The following is a 26533-nucleotide window of genomic DNA, read 5'->3' on the forward strand; positions in this document are numbered from 1 at the left end:
GAGGAGCCCAAAGTCCAAGCCCCTGGGAGCAGTGCTGCCAGAGTGACTGAAGTGTTTTCTCTATGAACTGAACTCCTGAGTGACAGGCCAGCCATGGACACATTTGAGGCCAGTCAGGCTACGGGTAACCACGTACGTGCTCAATGGAACACCCAGTATTCAGGCACAAGCAGCCGTTGCTCAGACGACGTGGAATTTCTCCAGGAAACCATTGGCCAAGGTGGAAATAGGTGCTCGCCCAGCAGCAGCTTTCCATTCTGCTCTGGTGCTTGAGACGTGGCCTTTCCCTTTCAAAAATGAGTCTCAGTCCGTAAGGGCTGTCCCAGAGGCGGAGACCAAGCCCTCAGCAGAGCAAGAAGCAGACAGAGTCCACACCAGAATTTCAAAAGCCAGCAGGGCCTGGGCCAGACTCAGATGTGGTATTGTCAGGAACAGGAGCCTGAGCAGAGCCCAGCTCTAGGGTAGTACACAGAGCCACCAGGAACACCGGAGCAGGAGTCACATTCTCGTCCGGTGTCAGTGAGGGGGATTCATCTCAGCCTGCATCATAGCCCTTAGTTGAGGTGTCTCATAGGCACTGCTGCCACATCAAGTGTCTAGCAGGGGTCCTCAAACTTTTTACACAGGGGGCCAGTTCACTGTCCCTCAGACTGTTGGAGGGCCACCACATACAGTGCTCCTCTCACTGACCACCAATAAAAAAGGTGCTCCTTCCAGAAGTGTGGTAGGGGGCTGGATAAATGGCCTCAGGGGGCTCCACGTGGCCCACGGGCCATAGTTTGGGGATGCCTGGGAGGCTCCGCTTTCCCGGGCCTCCCAATGGCTGGGATGGGAGGTGGGTTCCCACTGGTGGGTCTTTCTGCTGATGCCCATACTGCTGACCATTGTTCTCAGCACTGGCTTCATTTCTGTCCCCAAGGAAAAAGAGGTGAACCTCGAGGAGCAGTACACCTCGATTGGGAGCCCAACAAAGTCTGAACGACGATTTGTGCAGGAACATTTCGCCTCTGATAACAGTAATCATTTCTCCGTGTCCACGAAGAGCACCAAGATCAATTTCACTACTGTTCTAGTGGTCTCCAATACTGCCTCCTTGCTGGAACAAGAAACCTTATCAGAAGTTAGCAAACTGGACGATGTGGTGCAGGCTCTGTATGCAACAGAGGTAAACGGAACCCAGATTCTCTACAACCAGGTGTGTGCTAAGAACCAGGGCTTATTTGTGCCCTCCAATGTACTTCTGTCTGCCTGCCAGGTGAACAAGAACCTCGACTTTGGGCACATTACCTTCCCCGTCTACACATTAAATGGTCGACCCATCTCCCTGGCTGGCACCTTTGGAGGAATCGTCTTAGGCGAGATGGGCACAAACTAATTAATGCTGGACGCCAAAGCCATGCATCCGCAATATTACCTGAAGACAGGAGGAGAGGATAATAAGAATAGCAAGACGTGGCTGAGTCACTTCCTGAACCAATTTAGCAATATTGAAGAGAGTCTGCCCTTGAAGATGATCCAGGTATGTGGCAGCTGGGCTTGATAGAAGGCCAGGAGAAAATGGGAAAGATAAGCCTTATTCCAAGGACCACAGATAGCAATAACACTCCAAGAGTAGTGGATGGAGTCCTTGAATTGAAGCTGGGAGTGCACTACTGTATTTAGTACTTAATCCAACATTCTTAAACTAACACACTGAAGATAGCTGTTGTTGGCAGGTGCTCATGGCGCACTCCTAACGGTGTCACCCTAGCCAGGCGGCGTCCGTGACTACAGGACATTGCGGGACCATCGCTTCTGGCATCACTTGGTCCAGAGACAGACAAACGGGACAGTGAGTGCTGCAGCGCTTTCCCTGCGCAGATGGGCCTTGATGGCTCACGGCAGACAGAGGCGCACAAAAGTCAGCCCTCTCTTCCAGAAGAGTCTAAATTCCAAGCCCCTAGGAGCAGTGCTGCCAGAGTGACTGAAGTGTTTCATCTATGAACTAAACTCCTGAGTAAACAGGCCCGCCACAAACACATTTGAGACCAGTCAGGGTACGGGTCACCACGTGCTCAACGGAATGTCCAGCATTCAGGTACAAGCGGCCATTGCTCAGATGACATAGAATTTCTCTAGGAAACCGTTGGCCAAGGTGAAAATAAGAGCTTGTTCAGCAGCTATTTTCCACTCTGCTCTGGTGTTTGAGAAAGTAGCCTTTCTCTTCCAGAAATGAGTCTCAATTCATTAAGGACTGTCCCAGGGGCACTGACCAAGCCCTCAGTAGAGCTAGAAGCAGAGTCCAAGCCAGAATTTCAAAAGCCAGCAGGGCCTGGGCCAGACTCAGATGTGGTATCGTCAGGAACAGGAGTCTGAGCAAAGCCCAGCTCTAGGGTAGCACACAGAGCCACGAGGAACACCGGAGCAGGAGTCACATTCTCGCCTGGTGTCAGTGAGGGGGGATTCTTCTGTGCCTGCATCACAGACAGCCCTTAGTTGAGGTGTCTCATGGGCACTACTGCCACACCAACTGCCTGGAGGCTCTGCTCTCCAGGGACTTCCAATGGCTGGGATGGGAGGTGGGTTTGCACTGGTGGGTCTTTCTCTGATGCCCATACTGCTGACCATCATTCTCAGCACTGGCTTCATTTCCGTGCCCAAGGACAAAGAGGTGAACCTCGAGGAACAGTACACTCCTATTGGGAGCCCAGCAAAGTCTGAACGATGCTTTGTGCAGGAACATTTTGCCTCTGATAACAGTAATCATTTCTCTGTGTCCAAAAGAGCACTGAGATCAATTTTGCTTCTGTTCTAGTGGTCTCCAACACTGCCTCCTTGCTGGAAGAAGAAATCTCATCAGAAGTTAGCGAACTGGATAATGTGGTGAAGGCTCTGTATGCAACAGAGGTAAACGGAACCCAGATTCTCTACAACCAGGTGTGTGCTAAGAACCAGGACTTATGTGCCCTCCAACCCACTTCTGTCCTGCCAGGTGAACAAGAACCTTGACTTTAGACACATTGCCTTCTCTTTCTACACATTAAATGGTTGGCCTATCGCCCTGGCTGGCACCCTTGGAGGAATCGTCTTAGGCAACCAGATGGGCAGAAAGCAATTAATGCTGCAGGCCAAAGTTATGCGGCTGCAATATTATCTGAATATAGTAGGAGAGGATAATGAGTATAGCCAGACGTGGCTGAGCCACTTCCTGAACCAATTTAGCAATATTGAAGAGAGTCTGCCCTTGAAGATGATCCAGGTATGTGGCAGCTGGGCCTAATAGGGAGGCCTGGAGAAAGTGGGAGAGAGAAGTCTTATTCCAAGGACCACAGATAGCAGTAAGACTCCCAGAGTATTGATGGAGTCCTTGAATTGAGCTGGGAGTGCACTACTGTATTTAGTACTTAATCCAACATTCTTAAACTAACACACTGAAGATGCCACAAATCTTAGAGCCTTGGTAATATTCTGATGGAAACATAAATCCTAAATCCTGTGCAGTACAGGATTAATCTTCAGGTTTAGTTTTGGGGATTGGTTTTTTAGCCAAATTACTTGGTAATTCTTTTAGTTAAAAAGCGTTTGCTGTTTCCAGGAGCCCCCTAAAATTTGATTGAAGTTCACTGGAACAACAACAGCAACAGCAAAACCTTTAAGCAAATGTTCCATCAGGATATTTAAAAAGATAACTAGCTCAACATTTTTTTTAAAGTGAATTATAGCATAGTGTCAGGCATATGTTAACTGTTCAGTAATTGTTGGGCCTGCAAACCTACTAATACTTTTGAATAGCCTGGTGAAAGTGAGACACCCATTGAAAAAAGTCTTTGAATACCAGGCCTTTCTAAAATAATATTTATTTTTTATTTATATATTTTATATTTATAATATTTATAGTAGAAGATAATAGCCTAATAATTTGTTTTTAATGATTTCACAATTTTATATAAAATTTGATATTATATATTTAGAAATTTTAAACATTGGCTTTTTGTAAGAAACTTTGGAAAGAGATTTGTAGAAAGAAATAATCTATATTTGTATTCTAAAATCACAATTCATTTGACCTTTTAATGAATTTGAACATGTTTATTTTTCATCAATAACCTAGTTTCAATAGTGTTTGTAACTCACTTGCAAATATTATAATTAAAGGTTATTTATCTGAGTAATTTTTTTGTGGCAGTGATCTACTTTATATCACTTTCTAGAGGACTGGAATTTAAAAAAACTTCTAAGACAGTGATCCCTTTGTTTTATGTGGCATACGTTCTAATCATATTATTTGCGATTACATCAGGCTATAGGTAAAACTTTTATTTGTTCTTTTATATTTTTTAAAAAATATTTTATTGTGGTAAAATATATATAAAACATAAAGTGTAATTTTATCAATTTTGATTGTATGATTCAGTAGTGTTAATGACTTTGACATTATTGTGCAATTGTCACAACTGCTTCTAAATATATTCCATTACCCCAAATGGAAATACTGTAACCATTAAGCAATAACACCCAATTACCTCCTCCCTGCCCTGGTAAATCTTTCATCTACTTTCTGTCTCTATGAATTTGCCTATTCTATAGATTTCATAAGTGAAATAATGTAATATTTGTCTTTTTGTGACTGACTTACATCACTGAGTGCAATGTTTTTAAGGTTCATACATGTTATAGAATGTATAAAAACTTCATTTCTTTTTATGGTTAAATAATATTCCATTGCATGTATATATTACATTTTACTTATCCATAAATCTGTTCATGGGCACTTAGAATGTCTATACCTCTTGGCTATTATGAATAATGGTGTAATGAACATTAGTGTACAAATATCTATTTGAGCCTGTTCTTAATTCTTTTCAATACAAACCTAGAAATAGAATTGGTGGCTTGCACAATAATTCTGTTAGGTTGCTGAAGATCTGCCAAACTTTTCCACAGAGGGTACACCATTTATACTCAACCAGCAACTCTCCACTTTCTCACTAACACTTCTTATTGTCTGTTTTATTGATTAAAGCCATTCTACTAGGTGCAAAGTTGTATCTCATTGTGGTTTTGATTCACATTTCCCTAGTTACTAATGATGAGTATCTTTTTAAAAATTTTTTATTAATTTTAATGGGGTGACATCAATACATCAGGGTACATATGTTCAAAGAAAACATGTCCAAGTTATCTTGTCATTCAATTATATTGCATACCCTACCCATCACCCAAAGTCAGATTGTTCTCCATCACCTTCTATCTAGTTTTCTTTGTGCCCCTCCCCCTCCCCCCCCCACCCATAACCACCACACTCTTGTCCATGTCTCTTAGTCTCGTTTTTATGTCCCACCTGCGTATGGAATCATGCAGTTCTTAGTGGGGGGTTACTGGTGATATATTCCCTCATCTTTTCTGTATCTGTGAATGTTTTTATTTCTCCTTCGGATTTGAAGGATAGTTTTGATGGGTATAATATTCTTGGCTGGAAGTTCCTCTCTTTCAGAACTTTAAATATTGAGGTCCCCTTTCTTCTAGCTTCTAGCTTCTGCTGAGAAATCTGTTGATAATCTAATGGGCCTTCCTTTATATGTTGTATTCTTCTTTTCCCTTACTGCCTTGAGAATTTTTTCTTTGTCATTGGTTTGTGTCAATTTCATTATGATGTGCCTTGGAGTAGGTTTGTTAGGGTTAAGATAACTTGGTGTTCTGTTTGCTTCTTGAATTGAAGGCTTTAGTTCTTTCCACAGGCTTGGGAAGTTCTTGTCTATTATTTGTTTGATCATGTTCTCCATTCCATTTTCTCTCTCTTCTCTTTCTGATATATCCATTATTCTTATGTTGTTCTTTCTGACTGGGTCAGACAATTTCTATAGGGCTATCACATTTTTTAAAATTTGTGAGTCTCTCTCCTCTTCTCTCTGTAGTGCCTCTTGTTGCCTGTCTTCTATGCCACTAATTCTCTTCTCTATCTGGCCTGTTTTTTGGCTAAGTTTGTTACCTCGTTTTTCAGTTCATGAGTTGACTTTTTCATTTGTCTATCATTTTCATTGTTTCCATTTCTTTGGTGAAGTATTCTTTCTGTTCATTGAGTTGTTTTCTGAGATCCCTAAGTTGCCATTCTGTGCTTTCTTGTATACCCCTGAATATTTTTAGGACTTCAATTTTAAATTCTCTGTTATTTATTTATTTATTTATTTATTTATTTATTTTTTATTTCTCCATTCAACTTTATTACATATACAATATCTTTTTCTTTATTAAATTTACTAGGTTGACATCAATAAATCAGGGTATATATGTTCAAAGAAAACATGTCCAGATTATCTTGTCAATCAATTATGTTGCATACCCATCACCCAAAGTCAGATTGTCCTCCGTCACCTTCTATCTAGTTCACTTGTGCCCCTCCCCCTCTCCCTTTTCCTCTCCCTCCCCCTCCCTCTGTAACCACCACACTCTTATTAATGTCTCTTAGTCTCATTTTTATGTACCACATATGTATGGAATAATGCAGTTCTTGGTTTTTTCTGATTTACTTATTTCACTTTGTATAATGTTATCAAGATCCCACCATTTTGTTGTAAATGATTCGATGTCATCATTTCTTATGGCTGAGTAGTATTCCATAGTGTATATGTGCCACATCTTCTTTATCCAGTCTTCTACTGAGGGGCTTTTCGGTTGTTTCCATGTCTTGGCCACTGTGAACAATGCTGCAATAAAAATGGGGCTGCATGGGTCTTTACGTATCAATGTTTCTGAGTTTTTGGGATATATACTCAGTAGAGGGATTGCTGGGTCATAAGGTAGTTCTATTTTCAGTGTTTGAGGAACCACCATACTTTCTTCCATAATGGTTGTACTACTTTACATTCCCACCAACAGTGAATGAGGGTTCCTTTTTCTCCTTAGCCTCTCCAACATTTGCTATTACCTGTCTTGTTAATAATAGCTAATCTAACAGGTGTGAGGTGGTATCTCATTGCAGTTTTGATTTGCATTTCTCTAATAACTAATGAAGTTAAGCATCTTTTCATATATCTGTTTGCCATTTGTATTTCTTCCTAAGAGAAGTGTCTGTTCATGTCCTCTTCCCATTTTTTTATTGGATTGTTTGTTAGTTGTTGAGTTTTATGAGTTCTTTGTATATTTTGGATATTAGGTTGTTATCTGAGCTGTTGTTTGAAAGTATCATTTCCCATTTAGTTGGCTGTTTATTTTGTTGTCAGTTTCTCTTGCTGAGCAAAAAATTCTTAGTCTGATGTAGTCCCATTCATTTATTTTTGCCTTCACTTTCCTTGCCTTTGAAGTCAAATTCATAAAATGCTCTTTAAAACCAAGGTTCATGAGCTTAGAACCTATGTCTTCTTCTATGTACTTTATTGTTTCAGGTCTTATATTTAGGTCTTTGTTCCAGTTTGAATTAATTTTAGTACAAGGGGACAAACTATAGTCCAGTTTCATTCTTTTGCATGTGGCTTTCCAGTTTTCCCAGCACCATTTGTTGAAGAGGCTTTCTTTTCTCCATTGTGTGTTGTTGGCCCCTTTATCAAAAATTGTTTGACCATATATACGTGGTTTTATTTCTGGACTTTCTATTCTGTTCCATTGGTCCGAATGTCTATTTTTCTGCCAATACCATGCTGTTTTGATTGTCCTGGCTGTATAATATAGTTTGAAGTCAGGTATTGAAATGCCTCCAGCTTCGTTCTTTTTCTTTAGGATTGCTTTTGCTATTTGGGGTTTTTTATAATTCCATATAAATCTGATGATTTTTTTCCCATTTCTTTAAAAAATGTCATTGTAACTTTGATGGGAATTGCATTAAATTTGTATATTACTTTGGGTAATATGGCCATCTTGATTATATTTATTCTTCCTATCGAAGAGCAAGGAATATTCTTCCATCTCATTGTATCTTTTTCGATTTCCCTTAACAATGGTTTGTAGTTTTCATTATATAAGTCTTTTACATTCTTTGTTATGTTTATTCCTATGTATTTTTTTATTTTTTTGTTGCAATCATGAAGGGGATTATTTTTTTGAGTTCGTTCTCAAATGTTTCATTGTTGGCATATAGAAAGACTATGGACTTTTGTATGTTAATTTTGTATCCTGTGACCTTACTGTATTGGCTTATTGTTTCTAGTAGTCTTTTTGTAAATTCTTTGGGGTTTTCGATGTATAGGATCATATCATCTGCAAAAAATGATACCTTTACTTCTTCTTTTCCTATATGGATGCCTTTTATTTCTTTGTCTTGTCTGATTGCTCTGGCTAAAACCTCTAGTACCACATTAAATAAGAGTGGAAAGAGTGGACAACCCTGTCTTGTTCCTGATTTAAGGTAGAAAGTCCTCAGTTTTTATGCCATTTAATATGATTTTGGCTGATGGTTTATCATATATGGCCTTTATCATGTTGAGATATTTTCCTTCTATACCCATTTTGTTGAGAGTCTTAAACATAAAATTGTATTGTACTTTATCGAATGCCTTTTCTGCATCTATTGATAAGATCATGTGGTTTTTGTTCTTTGTTTTGTTTATATGGTGTATTACATTAACCGTTTTACGTATGTTGAACCATCCTTGAGATTCTGGGATGAATCCCACTTGATCGTGATGTATTATTTTTTTAATATGTTGTTGTATTCGATTTGCTAGTACTTTGTTTAGTATTTTAGCATCTGTATTAATTAGAGATATTGGTCTTCAGTTTTCCTTTTTTGTGCTGTCCTTGCCTGGTTTCGGTTTGAGGGTTATGTTGGCCTCATAAAATGTGTTTAGAAGTATTGCTTCTTCTCCAATTTTTTGGAAGACTTTGAGTAGAATAGGAACCAAGTCTTTGCATATTTGATAGAATTTGCTAATATAACCATCTGGGCCTCGACTTTTATTTTTGGGGAGGTTTTTAATAGTTTTTTTTTATTTCTTCCCTACGAATTGGTCTGTTTAGGCTTTCTGCTTCTTTTTGACTCAGTCTGGGAAGGTTGTATTGTTCTAGGAATTTATCAATTTCTTCTAGATTGATGAATTTAGTGACATAAAGTTTTTCATAGCATTCTACAATAATTCTTTGTATATCTATGATGTCCTTGGTGATTTCTCCTCTTTCATTTTGGATTTTGTTTATATGAGTCCTTTCTCTTTTTCCCTTGGTAAGTCTTGCCAAGGGTTTATCAATTTTGTTGATCTTTTCAAAGAACCAGCTCCTTGTTCTATTAATTTTTTTTATAGTTTTTCTGTTCTCTAATTCATTTATTTCTGCTCTGATTTTTATTATCTCCTTTCTTTGGCTGGTTTTGGGTTGTCTTTGGTCTTCTTTTTCCAGTTCCTTAAGGTGTGAAGTTAAGTGGTTCACTTGGGCTCTCTGTTGTTTGTTCATATAGGCTTAAAGTGATATGAACTTCCCTCTTATCACTGTTTTTGCTGCATCCCAAGATTCTGATATGTCGTATTGTCATTTTCATTTGTCTGTATATATCTTTTGATCTCTGTCCTTATTTCTTCTTTGACCCATTCATTTTTTAAAAGTATGTTTTTTATTTTCCACATTTTTGTGGGTTTTTTTCCTCTTTTTTGCAGTTGAATTCTAGTTTCAAGGCTTTATGATCAGAAAATATGCTTGGTACTACTTCAATTTTTCTGAATTTGCTAATGTTTTTGTGGTGCAACATATGGTCAATTCTTGAGAATGATCCATGTACACTGGAGAAAAATGTATACTCTGTCACTTTGGAATGAAATATTCTGTAGATGTCTATCATATCCAGGTGCTCTAGTGTTTTGTTTAAGGCTAATATATCTTTATTGATTATCTGTTTGGATTACCTATCTAGAGCCATCAGCGGTGTATTGAGGTCTCCAAATATGATTGTATTTTTGTCAGTTTTTGTTTTAAGGTCAATAAGTAGCTGTCATATATTTTGGTGCTCCTCAGTTTGGTGCATATATATTAAGAATTGTTATGTCTTCTTGATTCAGCATCCCCTTAATCATTATGAAATGACCATTTTTGTCTTTGATTACACTTGCTGTCTTGTAGTCAGCATTATCAGATATGAATATTGCTACACCTACTTTTTTTTTGGATGTTATTTGCTTGGAGTATTGTTTTCCAGCCTTTCACTTTGAATTTGTTTATATCCTTGTTGCTTAGAGGTGTTTCTTGTAGGCAGCATATAGTTGAATTTTCTTTTTTAATCCATTCTGCTACTCTGTGCCTTTTTATTGGCAAGTTTAATCCATTTACATTTAATGTAATTATTGACACTTGTGAGTTCCCTATTGCCATTTATACATTGCATTCTGTTGGTTTTGTGTCTTGTTTGATTCTTCTCTTTTGTTTTTCTATCTTTTGGTTTTTTTGGTTGTATTCTATACATCTTTCCTCTGTTGCTATCTTTTTTAAATCATGTGCTTCTGTGGTGGTTTTTTCAATGGTGGTTATCATTAAGTAATGAAAAGGGTTCCTAACCTGTTCATTGTAGTGCACTATCTTGTGAGTACTTTTGCACTCCATTGTCCTTTGCTACTGTTAATCTCCGTCCTCTTCCCCCTTTTTTTTGTTGTTGTTGTCACAGTTTAAATTTGGTTTTATTGTGTTCTTGGTGGAGTTTTACTTGTGGTTTTGTTTTGTTTTGTTCTTTTTATCTGGTTGGAAAACCCCCTTTAGTAATTCCTGGAGTGGGGTTTTTCTGATGATAAATTCCCTCATCTTTTCTGTATCTGTGAATGTTTTTATTTCTCCTTCGGATTTGAAGGATAGCTTTGATGGATATAGTATTCGTGACTGAAAGTTCTTCTCTTTCTGGACTTTAAATATTGGGGTCCACTCTCTCTAGCTTGTAGAGTTTCTGTTGAGAAATCTGATGATAATCTAATGGGCCTTCCTTTATATGTTGTATTCTTCTTTTCCCTGGATGCCTTGAGAATTTTTTCTTTGTCATTGGTTTGTGCCAATTTCATTATGATGTGCCTTGGAGTAGGTTTGTTGGGGTTAAGAAAATTCGGAGTTCTGTTTCCTTCTTGAATATGAGGCTTTAGTTCTTTCCCCAGGCTAGGGAAGTTCTCATCTATTATTTGTTAGAATATGTTCTCCATTCCATTTTTCTCTCTCTTCTCCCTCTGATATACCTATTATTCTTATGTTATTCTTTCTGATGGAGTCAGATAATTCCTTTAGGGCTTTCTCATTTTTTTTAAATTTTTGAGTCTCTTTCTTCTTCTCTCTGTTGTGCCTCAAGTTGCTTGTTGACCTGTTCTATTAGCTAAGCTTGTTACCTCATTTTTCAGCTCATGAATTGAGTTTTTCATCTGTTTGATTTGTTTTTATAGTTTTAATTTCCTTGGTAATATATTCTTTGTGTTCATTGAGTTGTTTTCTGACCTCTCTAAATTGCCTTTCTGTGTTTTCTTGTATATCTCTGAGTACTTTTAGGATTTCTATTTTAAATTCTCTGTCATTTAGCTCCAAGGTTTCCAATATATTAAACTTTTTCTCCATAGATTTTTCCTCATCTATCTGTGCTACCTCTCTGTCTTTTGTATACATGATATTCAATTTCCTTTTCCTTAATGGCATCTGGGTGTGGTTTTGTTGATAGTATTAATGAGAATTAGTAAAGAATAAAAAGTTAAAAAAATTAAAATAAAAAAAGAATAAAAAAACTATTGTTCCCTTCCCCTTTTTTCCTCTCCTCTCCTCTCCCCTCCTTCTTGAGAAAATTTTGTCGTGAACTGTGAATTATATTGTGCTAAATAGAACAAAAACTACTATAATGGAGGGCCTGAGTTGGGGAGAAGTGATAAAGGGGCAAAAAAGGGATATGGACCCACAAAATGCAAAAAAGGAAAAAATTTTGGTCAAGAATAAAATGATTTGCTTGTAGGTGATGGTTGACTAAGATATATGATGAGAGGAATAAGAGGGAAACAGGAAAAAGGGGAAAAAATTAAAAAGTTATTATTGTATTTATTTAGTGGAGCAAGAGCTAGATAAAATGGAGAGCCAGGATTGGGAGCACTGCTAGTGAGTTAAAAAAGAGAAGTAAAAAAACCCCAAAGCACCACAAAGAAAAATTTTGAGTTCCAGATAAAATAATTTGTTCTTGATTGAGGACTGAATGATAGGAAAAGTAAAGGAGAAAAGAAGAAACTAATATAGAGGGAAATAAAAAAAGAAAGAGGAAAACACAAAAAGAAGAAAAAGAATAAAAGGAGAGAGAGAGAGAGAGTTAAGGGTTTTGGAGTGCAACCCTCATAGAGAGAAAGGAAGAAGAAAGAAAAGATAATGGGAGATGTAACACTTATGGGTAGTGTAGTACAAGGAGACGAGAGAGTAAGACCGGCAGAGAATTAAATGACCAAATTAGAAGAGGAAGAAAATAATCAAGACAAGAAGATAAGAGAAACAAACAAATATAATAAAATGGGATAGGTTATAAAGTCTGTGAATTATTCTTGATTTCGAGAGGTTATCTTCTTGCTCTTTTTTTTCCTCTCCCTCTTCCTGGTCAGTGACTCTGTATGCCAGGTTCTGCCCCTGTGGCATGCTTAGGTAGAGGTTTGCAGTTGATAAGTCTCTATGGCGATGTCATAAATTAGGCTTCAGTTTCATTGGCAGTCGAGGCTCATTAGAATTTGCAGGCTCCACCAATGAGAGAGTCCATGTTACCGGAGCCTCTCTCTTAGTTTTTCCTTCCTGAATTAGTAGCCTGATGATCCAGCTATGGGGTTGCTGCTGCCTCTGCTTGGAAAGTAAGAGGCTCAAAGAGCTGGCAAATCCCCATTCTGTTCCCACTCAGCACAGGGCTCTGGGTAAGGCTCAATCAGTCACAGCCCCTAGCATAATCAGGCGGTGCTTCAGCCCACACAGAGAGCTCTGACTCTGCCCCTCTGTCTGAGAACATGGGCACCCACTCCGAGGGGAATCTCTCACCCACTCTCCGTGCTCGCCGACCAGGATATCAGGCCAGCAGTCTCTCACTCCTAGTGAGGCGCTCCGCCTGCACTGAAAAGTTTTGAGCATAGGGAATTTTGCTCCTGCTCCCTCCCTGTGTACTGCTTTTCAGGGTGCAGTGGTGACCCCAAGACTCTGGTTCAGCCCATACAAGGACCTCTGACTCTGCCCCTCTGTCCGGTAACACGGGCGCTCACTCCTGGGGGAATCTCTCACCCACTATCTGTGCTCGCCGACCAGGGGATCAGGCCGGCAGCCTCTTACTCCAAGTGAGGCATCCCGCCCACACAGAAAAGTACAAGCGTAGAAAATTTTGCTCCCACTCACTCCCTGCATGCTGCTTTTTGGGGCACAAGGAGGACCTCAAGACTCCAGTTTGGCCCACAGAAAGGCCTCTGACTCTGCCCCTCTGTTTGGGAACATGGGCGCCCACTCCCGGGGAAATCTCTCGCTGACTCTCCGCGCTCGCCAACCAGGATATCAGGCCGGCTGCCTCTTACTCCGAGTGAAGTGTCCCACCCGCACAGAAAAGTTCAAGTGTAGGGAATTTTGCTCCCGCTCCTTCCCTGTGTGCTGCTTTTTGGGGTGCAGAGGCAACCCCGAGATTCCAGTTTTAGCCCCACAAAGGCCTCTGACTCTGCCCTTCTGTCTGGGAACACGGGCGCCCACTCCTGGGGCTCTAGGAGGAATCTCTTGCCCACTATCTGCACACGCTGACAAGGAAATCGGGGCGGATGGCTGTCCCAAGTGCCTTTCTTTGTCTGTATTTGGCATAAGCATTAGCTTGTGTTGACTGGGTTTCCACAAGCAGTTTTTCCTCGGCTTGGATGTCCGTGCCACAGCCTGGTTTGGACGTTTGTGTCGTAGTCTGGTTCTATTCACACCCTATGCCCGCCTTAGTTCCTATACTCTCAGTTCCCAGTGAAAGCAGCCCTTATTTAGGTTAGTGAGGAAGGCGGAGTGTTTCTTTCTCCTTATTTCCTTCGGGGTTGATTATATATTTAGTCAATTTCTCCCTCGATCATACCTTTGCATTTAGTATGTAATTTCTGTAGGCTCCAAGGATAGACTTTTCTGTCTCTGGTTGAAGATCTTGTTGAATTTTTGGGGGATTTATCAGTATCACTCCTTACAGTGCCATTTCTCTCTTCTCTGTCATTTAACTCCAAGGTTTCTAAGGTATTGAAATTTTTTTCTATAGATTTTTCCTCATCTATCTGAGCTACACCACTGTCTTTTGTATCCATGGTATTTCATTTCTTTTTCTTTAATGGCATTTGAGAGTGGTGTTGTTAATAACACTAATAAGAGTTGATAAAAAAAATTTTTTGAGAAAATACAGTGAAAAACGGAAAATTCTATTGTGCTAAGTGGAATAAAAAAAACGTAGAATTTTTGTGTTGGGGGGAGTGACAAAGAGGCAAAAATGAGGCAAAAACCCACAAAATGCCACAAGAAATAAAATTGGGTCAGGAATAAAATAATTTGTTTCTAAATGATGGTTGAATGAGAGAAATAGTGTAAGAGAAAAGAAAGAGAAAAAAATATCATAAAAAATGAAAATTCTATTGTATTAAGTGGCACAAAAACTACAGAATGGAGAGCTGGAGTTGGGTGAAATGCTAAAGAAATAAAGAGCAAAGTAAAAAGCACACAAAATGCCACAATGAAAAAATTTAAATCCAGAATAAAATAATTTGTGTGTGGGTGAGATTCGAATGAGAGAAAAAGTGAAAGAAGAAAGAAGTAACAAAAAGAGAGAAAAAAATTACATTAAGTTTTTTGGAATGTAACACTCATAGAAAAAAAAAGAATAGAAAATGTAACACCTATAGGTAATAACGTTCAAAATGAAAAGAATAAAATGGAAAGAGGATAAAATGACCAAGGTAGAAGAAAAAATAAAAAATAAAAAATAAAAAAAAGAAATGGAAAAAGTTATAAGAACTGTAGATTTTCCCTGGTTTTGAGAAGTTATCTTCTTCCATTTGCTTTCTTCTCTCTCTTTTTGGCTGGTGGCACTGTACTCCAGGTTCTGCACCTTTGGCACTCTTAGGCAGAGATTTGCTGTTGTGTCACTATGGTAATGACATAAACTAGACCTCAGTCCCATTGGTAGGTGGGGCTTGTTAGTGTTTGCAGGCTCTGACAATGGGAGAGTCCGTTTTTCTGAAGCCTCTTCCCAAATCTCTCCTTCCTGAACCAGCAGCCTGTGGACCCAGCTGTGAAGTTGCCCCAGCCACTGCCTGGAGAGCAAGAGGCTCTAAGAGCTGCAAAATCCCCCCTCTATCCCCACTCAATGCAGTGTTCTGGGTAAGGCTTTGTCAGCCAAAGCCACTAGTGTAATCAGGCAGGGCTGGGAGCCAACTGCCTTTCAGGTGTCTTTCTATCAGCCTCCGGGCATGTCTAGTATGCCTCAGCACTCCACAGGTCTGCTCTCCAGAGGCTGTCTGCAAGCTGCCTGTGTGCCCTTCCCCCCACCACTTCTGCAGTTCTCTTTCCCAGGAGTGTGCTTTGTTAGCCTGTATGGCTAGCAGAGGTTCTGTGCCCAGACAGGTCCAGGTGTAGGGAAGCCAGCTTCTGTACACTTCCTGAGTGCTGTTGTTTAGGAAGCCAGGATTATTCAGAAACTCTGGTCACAGCCCACACAGAGGGTCACTACTGATAGTCTCCATCCAAGAATGCAGGCACCGACGCCCAAAGTGCCAGGTGAATCCACTTGCACAAGGCCCACACTCGCTGACTGAGATACTTGGATTAAACAAGGCAACTGCTCACCCACCTCTGCTGGAGTCTGCCACTGGTGTTAGCTCCGTGTAGGCTGAGCCCTGGGCACACTCTCTCCTCAGCTTGAACATTTCTGCCCTAGCCTGGCTTTTTCCATTCCCCCAGCCCTCGCTTTCTCTCAGTTCCAAGTGAAAGCAGCCCTTGCTCAGGTCAGTGAGGAAAGCAGAATACTCCGTTCTCCGTTTTATTTCCTTCAGAGTGGATTATATATTCTGCCACCTTTTCACCAAATCATACCTTTGTTTGATGTATGTGTATTTCAGATGCTCCTGAGATTGTTTTTCTGTCTCTAGTTGTTGAATTTGTTGAAGTTTCCGGGAGAGGTATTGGGAGCACTCCTCATGGTGCCATTTCTCTGACATCATTCCAAAAGTTTTTAAATTTGGAAATTGCAGTCCTCCAACTTTCTTCTCTTTGCAAGATTATGTTGGAAATCTAGGACCCCTTACTATTTCGTACAAATGTGACGGCAAACTTTTATATTTATAAATAGAAAAAAAAGCCATTGAAATTTTGATGAAGATTGTGTTGAATCTGTAACTGCTTTAGATGAGACTGACATTGATTTGGCTCTTATTTTGTTTCTTTCATTGATGTTTTGTAGTTTTCAGTGTACAAGCCATTGTCCTCCTAGGTTAGATTTATTGCTAAGTGTTCTTTTAGACACCTTTTAAATGGAATCACTTTTGTAATATCCTTTTTTGATTGTTCATTGCACATGGATAAACACAATTGATTTTTGTGTGTTGATCTTGTGTCCTGTAGTTTTTATGATTTTGTTTATTAACTCTACTTTTTTTGTAGATTCTTTGGAATTATCATATACAGGATCAGGTAATCTGGGGAAAAGGTTAGTTACTCTTCTTTTTGATTTTCTTCCTTCCTTCCTTCCTTCCTTCCTCCCTCCCTCCCTCCCTCCCTCCCTCCCTCCCTCCCTCCCTTTCTTCCTTCCTTCCTTCCTTCCTTCCTTCCTTCCTTCCTTCCTTCCTTCCTTCCTTCCTTCATGGTATATAATCTTTTTAATATGTTCTTGTATTGCATTTGCTAGAATTTTGTTGAAGGCTTTTACATGTATATTCATAAAAGATATTAATTTGTGTCTTTATTTGGCATTGATAGCAGTGTAATGCTGGCCTCATAGAATGAATTAAGAATTGTTCTATTTTCAATATTTTGGAAATATTTGAGAAGGACTGGTGTTAATTCTTTATATGTTTGGTATAATTCAGAAGTGAAGCCATCTTGTTCTGGCCTTTTCTTTGTTGGGAGGTTTTTTATTACTGATTAACTCTTTTTACTTGTTACATGTTTGTTGAGCTTTTCTATTTCCTCTTGAGTCAGTTTAGATCATTGTGTATTTCTAGAAATTTGTGCATTTTTATCACATTATCCAATTTGCTGTCATAAGCTATAATCTCTTATAATCTTTTCTATTTCTATAAGGTCAGTAATAATGTACTCATTTTCATATCTGATTTATTTTTATCTTTTTTTCTTTGTCACTTTAGAGATAGGTTTGTCATTTTTTGTGGACCTTTTTAAGTAACCAACATTGTTTTGTTGGTTCTTTTATTGTCTTTTTCTATTCTCAATTTTATTTCTCTGTTCTAATCTTTATTTCTTCCCTTCTGTTAACTTTGGTTTTCCTTATCTCTTCTCCTTATAGTTCTACAAGGTAATTTGAGATTTTTTAATTGTTTAATGCAGCTATAAATATATCTATGAACACACTGGTATGGCTATATTTCATAATTTATGCTATATTTTCACTTGCCATAATATTTTCTAATTTCCCTTGATATTTCTTTTTGCCCAATTGATTGTTGAATAGTGTGCTGTTTAATTTCCATGTTTTGTGAATTTTCCAGTTTTCCCTCTAATATTGATTTGTAGCTTCCCTTATTGACTTTGTAAAATTTCAATGTTTTAAAATTTTCAGACTTGTTTTGCAACCTAACATACAGTCTGTCCACAGAGTGTTTCATGTGCACTTGAGAATGTTTATTCAGCTGTAGTTGAATTGAGTGTTCTATACATATCTATGGAGTCTAATTGATTTATTGTATTATTCATTCCATTTCTCTGTACATTATCTGCCTAGTTGTTTTATCCTTCATTGAGAGGGGTACATTGAATTCTCCAATTATTATTTTGGACTATTTCTCTGATAAATCTGCCCTTTATAAATAATATCCTTCTTTGTCTCTTTTAACAGTTTTTGAAATAAAGTCTATTTTGTCTGATATCAGTATAGACATACTCCTGCTCTTTTTAAATTACTATTTGTATGAAATATCTTTTTTATTTTTAAATAATTTTATTTTTTTAATGGGGTGACATCAATAAATCAGGATACATATATTCAAAGATAACAAGTCCAGGATATCTTGTCGTTCAATTATGTTGCATACCCACCACCCAAAGTCAGATTGTCCTCTGTCACCTTCTATCTTGTTTTCTTTGTGCCCCTCCCCACCCCCTTTCCCTCTGCCATTCCTCCCTACCCCCCATAACCACCACACCCTTATCAATGTCTCTCAGTTTCACTATTATGTCCCACCTACGTATGGAATAATACAGTTCCTGGTTTTTTCTGATTTACTTATTTCGCTTCGTATCATGTTATCAAGATCCCACCATTTTGCTGTAAATGTTCTGATGTCATCATTTCTTATGGCTGAGTAGTATTCCATAGTGTATATGTGCCACATCTTCTTTATCCAGTCATCTATTGATGGGCTTTTTGGTTGTTTCCATGTCCTGGCCACTGTGAACAATGCTGCAATAAACATGGGGCTGCATGTGTCTTTACGTATCAATGTTTCTGAGTTTTGGGGATATATACCCAGTAGAGGGATTGCTGGGTCATAAGGTAGTTCTATTTTCAGTTTTTTGAGGAACCACCATACTTTCTTCCATAATGGTTGTACTACTTTACATTCCCACCAACAGTGTATGAGGGTTCCTTTTTCTCCACAGCCTCTCCAACATTTGCTATTACCTGTCTTGCTAATAACAGCTAATCGAACAGGTGTGAGGTGGTATCTCATTGCCGTTTTGATTTGCATTTCTCTAATAACTAAAGAAGATGAGCATCTTTTCATATATCTGTTGGCCATTTGTATTTCTTCCTGGGAGAAGTGTCTATTCATATCCTCTTCCCATTTTTTTATTGGATTGTTTGTTTGTTTGTTGTTGAGTTTTATGAGTTCTTTGTATATTTTGGATATTAGGCCCTTATCTGAGCTGTTGTTTGAAAATATCATTTCCCATTTAGTTGGCTTTCTGTTTATTTTGTTATCAGTTTCCCTTGCTGAGCAAAAACTTCTTAGTCTGATGTAGTCCCATTCATTAATTTTTGCCTTCACTTCTCTTGCCTGTGGAGTCAAATTCATAAAGTGCTCTTTAAAACCCAGGTCCATGAGTTGAGTACCTATGTCTTCTTCTATGTACTTAATTGTTTCAGGTCTTATGTTTAGATCTTTGATCCATTTTGAGTTAATTTTTGTACAGGGGAGAGACTGTAGTCCAGTTTCATTCTTTTGCATGTGGCTTTCCAGTTTTCCCAGCACCATTTATTGAAGAGGCTTTCTTTTCTCCATTGTGTGTTGTTGGCCCCTTTATCAAAAATTATTTGACTATATATATGTGGTTTTATTTCTGGACTTTCTATTCTGTTCCATTGGTCTGAGTGTCTATTTTTCTGCCAATATCATGCTGTTTTGATTGTCGTGGCCCTATAATGTAGTTTGAAGTCAGGAATTGTAATGCCCCCAGCTTCATTCTTTTTCTTTAGGATTGCTTTGGCTATTCGGGGTTTTTTATAGTTCCATATAAATCTGATGATTTTTTGCTCTATTTCTTTAAAAAACGTCATTGGAAGTTTGATGGGAATTGCATTAAATTTGTATATTGCTTTGGGTAATATAGCCATCTTGATTATATTTATTCTTCCTAGCCAAGAACAAGGTATATTCTTCCATCTCATTATATCTTTTTCGATTTCTCTTAACAATGGTTTATAGTTTTCATTATATAAGTCCTTTACATTCTTTGTTATGTTTATTCCTAAGTATTTTATTTTTTTTGTTGCAATCGTGAAGGGGATTATTCTTTTGAGTTCCTTCTCAGTTGTTTCATTGTTGGCATATAGAAAGGCTATTGACTTCTGTATGTTAATTTTGTATCCTGCGACCTTACTGTATTGGCTTATTGTTTCTAGTAGTCTTTTTGTGGATTCATTGGGGTTTTCGATGTATAGGATCATATCATCTGCAAAAAGTGATACCTTTACTTCTTCTTTTCCGATATGGATGCCTTTTATTTCTTTGTCTTGTCTGATTGCTCTGGCTAGAACCTCTAGTACCACATTAAATAAGAGTGGAGAGAGTGGACAACCCTGTCTTGTTCCTGATTTAAGGGGGAAAGCCTTCAGTTTTGTGCCATTTAATATGATGTTAGCTGATGGTTTATCATATATGGCCTTTATCATGTTGAGATATTTTCCTTCTATACCCATTTTGTTGAGAGTCTTAAACATAAAATTGTATTGTACTTTATCGAATGCCTTTTCTGCATCTATTGATAAGATCATGTGGTTTTTGTTCTTTGTTTTGTTGATATGGTGTATTACGTTAACCGTTTTACATATGTTGAACCATCCTTGAGATTCTGGGATGAAACCCACTTGATCATGATGTATTATTTTTTTAATATGTTGTTGTATTCGATTTGCTAGTATTTTGTTTAGTATTTCAGCATCTGTATTCATTAGAGATATTGGTCTGTAGTTTTCTTTTTTTTGTGCCATCCTTGCCTGGTTTTGGTATGAGGGTTATGTGGGCCTCAAAAAATGTGTTTGGAAGTATTGCTTCTTCTTCAATTTTTTGGAAGACTTTGAGTAGAATAGGAACCAAGTCTTCTTTGAATGTTTGATAAAATTCGCTGGTATAGCTGTAAGGGCCTGGACTTTTATTTTTGGGGAGGTTTTTAATGGTTTTTTCTATTTCTTCTCTACTGATAGGTCTGTTTAGGCTTTCTGCTTCTTCTTGACTCAGTCTAGGAAGGTTGTATTTTTCTAGGAATTTATCCATTTCTTCTAAGTTGTTGAATTTAGTGGCATAAAGTTTTTCATAGTATTCTACAATAATTCTTTGTATAGCTACGGTGTCCGTGGTGATTTCTCCTCTTTCATTTTGGATTTTGTTTATATGAGTTCTTTCTCTTTTTTCCTTGGTAAGTCTTGCCAAGGGTTTGTCAATTTTGTTGATCTTTTCAAAGAACCAGCTCCTTGTTCTATTAATTTTTTCTATAGTTTTTCTGTTCTCTAATTTATTTATTTCTGCTCTGATTTTTATTATCTCCTTTCTTCGGCTGGTTTTGGGTTGTCTTTGTTCTTCTTTTTCTAGTTCCTTAAGGTGGGAAGTTAAGTGATTCACTTGGGCTCTATCTTGTTTGTTCATATATTCCTGAAGTGATATGAACTTCCCTCTTATCACTGCTTTTGCTTCATCCCATAGATTCTGATATGTCGTATTGTCATTTTCATTAGTCTGTATATATCTTTTGATCTCTGCACTTATTTCTTCTTTGACCCATTCATTTTTTAAAAGTATGTTGCTTAGTTTCCACATTTTTGTGGGATTTTTTTCCTCTTTTTTGCAGTTGAATTCTAGTTTAAAGGCTTTATTATCAGAAAATATGCTTGGTACAATTTCAATTTTTCTGAATTTGCTGATGTTGTTTTAGTGGCCCAACATATGGTCAATTCTTGAGAATGATTCATGTACACTGGAGAAAAATGTATACTCAGTCACTTTGGAATGAAATGTCCTGTAGATGTCTATCATATCCAGGTGCTCTAGTGTTTTGTTTAAGGCCACTATGTCTTTGTTGATTCTCTGTTTGGATGACCGATCTAGAGCCGTCAGCGGTGTATTGAGGTCTCCAAGTATGATTGTGTTTTTGTCAGTTTTTGTTTTAAGATCAATAAGTAGCTGTCTTATATATTTTGGTGCTCCTTGGTTTGGTGCATATATATTAAGAATTTTTATGTCTTCTTGATTCAGTGTCCCCTTAGCCATTATGAAATGGCCATTTTTGTCTCTGAGTACTTTTCCTGTCTTGTAGTCAGCATTATCCAATATGAGTATTGCTACACCTGCTTTTTTTTGGATATTTGCTTGGAGTATTGTTTTCCAGCCTTTCACTTTGAATTTGTTTTTATCCTTGTTACTTAGATGAGTTTCCTGTAGGCAGCATACAGTTGGATTTTCTTTTTTAATCCATTCTGCTACTCTGTGCCTTTTTATTGGTGAGTTTTATCCGTTTACATTTAGTGTAATTATTGACACTTGTGAGTTCCCTATTGCCATTTTATATCTTGCTTTCTGTTAGTTTTGTGTCTTGTTTGATCCTTCTCTTTCATTTTTCTATCTTTTGTTTTTATTTGGTTGTATTCCATACATCTTTCCTCTGTTGCTATCTTTTTTATCTCATGTGCTTCTGTGGTGGTTTTTTCAATGGTGGTTACCTTTGAGTAATGAAAAGGGTCCCTACGCTGTTCATTGTAGCGAACTCTTTTGTGAGTACTTTTGCACTCCATCGTCCTTTGCTACTGTTAATCTCCATCTTCTCCCCCTCTTTCTTTTTGTTGTTGTCACAGTTTAAATTTGGTTTTATTGTGTTCTTCTTGGAGCTTTTACTTGTGGCTCTATTTTTTTTTTTTTGTTCTTTGTATCTGATTGGAGAACCCCCTTTAGTAATTCCTGGAGTGGGGGTTTTCTGATGATAAATTCCCTCATCTTTTCTGTATCTGTGAATGTTTTTATTTCTCCTTCATATTTGAAGGATAGCTTTGATTGGTATAGTATTTGTGGCTGAAAGTTCCTGTCTTTCAGGACTTTAAATATTGGGGTCCACTCTCTTGTAGCTTGTAGAGTTTCTGCTGAGAAATCTGATGATAATCTAATGGGCCTTCCTTTATATGTTGTATTCTTCTTTTCCCTGGGTGCCTTGAGAATTTTTTCTTTGCTGTTGGTTTGTGTCAATTTCATTATGATATGCCTTGGAGTAGGTTTGTTGGGGTTAAGAAAACTCGGAGTTCTGTTTGCTTCTTGAACTTGAGGCTTTAGTTCTTTCCACAGGCTTGGGAAGTTCTCATCTATTATTTGTTTGAGTATGTTCTCCATTCCATTTTCTCTCTCTTCTCTCTCTGATATACCTATTATTCTTATGTTATTCTTTTTGATGGAGTCAGATAATTCTTGTAGGGCTATCTCATTTTTTTTAATTTTTGAGTCTCTTTCTTCTTCTCTCTGTTGTGCCTCAAGTTGCTTGTCTTCTATTTCACTAATCCTCTCTTCTATCTGACCTGTTCTATTAGCTAAGCTTGTTACTTCGTTTTTCAGCTCGTGAATTGAGTTTTTCATCTCTGTTTGATTTGTTTTTATAGTTTCAATTTCCTTGGACATATATTTTTTGTGTTCATTGAGTTGTTTTCTGAGCTCCCTAAATTGCCTTTCTGTGTTTTCTTGTATATCTCGGAGGATTTTTAGGATTTCTATCTTGAATTCTCTGTCATTTAGCTCCAAGGTTTCCAATATATTAATTTTTTTCTCCATAGATTTTTCCTCATCTAGCTGTGTTACCTCTCTTTCTTTTTTATGCATTATATTCGATTTTTTCTTCCTTAATGGCATCTGAGGGTGGTTTTGTTGATAGTATTAATGAGATTTAATAAAGAATAAAAAGTTAAAAAAATAAAAAAATAAAAAATTGAAGTTTTTTTTAAATTTAATAATGAAATAAAGAAATATAAAATAAAATAAAAATTAAAAAAAAGGAAATTATTCCCCCCTCCTTTTTTCCTCTCCTCTCCTCTCCCCTCTTTTTTGAGAAAATCTTGTGGTGAGCTGTGATTTATAACAAACAATGCCTGTGATGGAGGGCCTGAATTGGGGAAAGGTAATAAAGGGTGGGCAAAAAAAGAAAAAAAAAAGAAAAAAGAAAAAAAAAAGAGCGTATGGACCCACAAAAAGCAAATAAGGAAAAAATTTGGGTCAAGAATAAAATGATTTGCTTTTAGGTGTTCTTGTCTAAGAGTTATGATGAGAGGAATAAGAGGAAAATGGAAAAATGGGGGGACAAATTAAAAAATTACTATTGTATTTAGTGGAACAAGAACTAGATAATATGGAGTGCCAGGGATGGGAGCACTGCTAATGAGTTAAAAAGATGAAGTAAAAACCCCCCAAAAAGCCACAAACATAAGTTTGAGTACCAGATAAGATAATTTATTTGTTATTGAGGTTTGAATGAGAGGAGATGTAAAGGAGAAAGGAAGAAACTAATATAGAGGGAGAAAAGAAAGAGAGAGAGAGAAATAAAGAGGGAACCACTAAAAGAAGAAAAAAGAAAGGAGAGAGAGAGAGAAAGTTAAGGGTTTTGGAGTGCAACCCTCATAGAGAGAAAGGAAGAGAAGAGAAAAGATAATGGGAGATGTAACACTTATGGGTAGTGTAGTTCAAGGAGAGGAGAGAGTAAGACCGGCAGAGAGTTAATCGGCCAAATTGGAGGAGGAAAAAAAGTATCAAGAATGAAGATAAGAGAAACAAACGAACAAATATAATAAAATGGGATAGGTTATAAAGTCTGCAGATTATTCTTGATTTTGAGAGGTTATCTTCTTGCTTTTTCTTTTCTCTCCCTCTTCCTGGTCGGTGACTCTGTACCCCAGGTTCTGCCCCTTTGGCACGCTCAGGTAGAGGTTTGCAGTTGATAAGTCTCTATGGCAATGTCATGTATTGTGCTTTAGTCTCGTTGGTAGTTGAGGCTCATTAGCATTTATAGGCTCCGACAGTGAGAGAGTCCATGTTCCTGGAGCCTTTCTCCTAGTCTTTCCTTCCTCAATTAATAGCCTGATAATCCAGCTATGGGCTTCCTGCTGCCTCTGCCTGGATAGTAAGAGGCTGAAAGAGCTGGCAACTCCCCACTCTGTTTCCACTCAGCACAGGGCTCTGGGTAAGGCTCAGTCAGTCAGAGCTGCTAGCATAATCAGGCAGGCTTTCTGCCCACTCAAAGACCTCTGGCTCTGCCACTCTGTCCGGTAACACAGGCGGGTGCCCACTTCCGGGGCACTTGGAGGAAACTCTCACTCACTGTCTGCGATCAGGATATCCGGCCAGCAGTCTCACGCTCTGAGTGAAACTCCCAACCGCAGGGAAAAGTTGCAGCGTTGGAATTGAGTCTCGCTCCGTCCCCGCGCGTGGCTTTTGCAAGGCACTGAGGCCACCCGAGATTCCGCTTTGGCCCACACAAAGGCCCCTGACTCTGCCCCTCTGTGCAATAACACGGGCGCGCACTGCCGAGGCACTCGGAGGAATCTCTCATTCACTATCTGCGCACGCAAACCAAGATATGAGGCCGGCCGCGTTTCCCTCTGAGTGAAACCCCCTCCAGCATGGAAAATCTCCACCGTTGGAATTAGTTCTCACTCCCTCCTGTGCGTGGTTTTCCCAGGGCGCTGGGGCTGCCCAGAGACTCTGCCCTCGGCCCACAGAAAGGCCTCTGACCCTGCCTCTCCATGGGGCAACACGGGCACCCACTCCCGGGGCCTAGGAAGAAATCTCTCGCCCACTAACTGCGCGCACGCCGACCAGGAGACCGGGTAAAATGGCCGCTCTGCTTGTCTTTCTTTTTTTGGGTTTGGCGCGAGTGTTAGCTTGTATTGCCCGGGTTGCCACAGGATCAGTTTTTCCTCTGCTTGGATTACCGTGCTACAGCCTGGTTCGGCCGTTTGTGCCTCGGCCTGGATCTATTCACCCCCTTTGCCCGCCTCAGTTTCTATATTCACAATTACCAGAGAAAGCCGCCCTGTTTAGGTTAGTGAGGAAGGCGGAGCATTTCTTACTCCCTATTTCCTTCGGGGTTTGGTTATATATTTAGCCAATTTTTCACTCAACCATACCTTTGGGTGTATTGCGAAGCATCTGGAGGCTCCAAGTATAGGTTTTTCTGTGTCTGGTTGAAGATATTGTTGAGTTTTGGGGGAGATTTATCGGTATCGCTTCCTACCCCACCATTACTCTGAAATATCTTTTTCCAATCTATTTGTCTTTGGATCTACAGTGAGTCTCCTGTAAACAGCATATAGTTGAATTATGCTATGTTATTCATTCCACCAATCTCATGTCTCTTGACTGGAGCATAACCATTTATATTTAAAATAATTGTGAACAAAAACTTTGTTTTGTTATTTTTTTCCCCATGTATCTTGCAGCTTTTTATTTTTCGTTTCACTCATTACACATCCTTTTATGTTTAATTTATATTTTTCCAGTGAGCTGTTTTAATTCTCATCTTATTTCTTATTGTAATGATTTTTAGAGATTTTCTTTGTGGCATATTACATCCTAAATTTAAAAGAATCTATATTAAATTGATACCTGATACCAACTTAAAAAACATACAAATATGTTGCTTCCATACACATCTGTACCCCCCCACCATGTTGTTGTTGTTGCAAGTTATATCTTTATACTTGTATGCCCTTTAACATATATTTATAATTACATTTATGTATTTTTCTTTTAAATTCTGTAGGAAAAAAAATGTAGAGTTATAAACCTGAAATAAAATAATACTTGGTTTTTATTTTATTTTATTTATTTTATTTTATTTTTTTCATTTTTCTGAAGCTGGAAACAGGGAGAGACAGTCAGACAGACTCCCGCATGCGCCCGACCGGGATCCACCCAGCACGCCCACCATGGGTGACGCTCTGCCCACCAGGGGGCGATGCTCTGCCCATCCT

At 38.4% G+C, this 26533-nt stretch overlaps 1 protein-coding gene across 1 annotated transcript in view; it reads left to right on the forward strand.

Annotated features, from left to right (window-relative positions):
* Positions 1 to 1378: 1378 nt before the first annotated feature.
* Positions 1379 to 26533, forward strand: part of LOC136306598 (patched domain-containing protein 3-like) — a 39038-nt gene continuing 13883 nt past the window's right edge. The window contains 7 exon segments of the mRNA XM_066233074.1: positions 1379 to 1519; positions 1751 to 1959; positions 2465 to 2580; positions 2583 to 2762; positions 2765 to 2942; positions 2944 to 3242; positions 4166 to 4286. Of these exon segments, the coding sequence (XP_066089171.1) occupies positions 1379 to 1519; positions 1751 to 1959; positions 2465 to 2580; positions 2583 to 2762; positions 2765 to 2942; positions 2944 to 3242; positions 4166 to 4286 (1244 nt within the window).

This window comes from Saccopteryx bilineata, chromosome 5, assembly GCF_036850765.1.
Source record: "Saccopteryx bilineata isolate mSacBil1 chromosome 5, mSacBil1_pri_phased_curated, whole genome shotgun sequence".
Lineage (NCBI taxonomy): Eukaryota > Metazoa > Chordata > Mammalia > Chiroptera > Emballonuridae > Saccopteryx > Saccopteryx bilineata.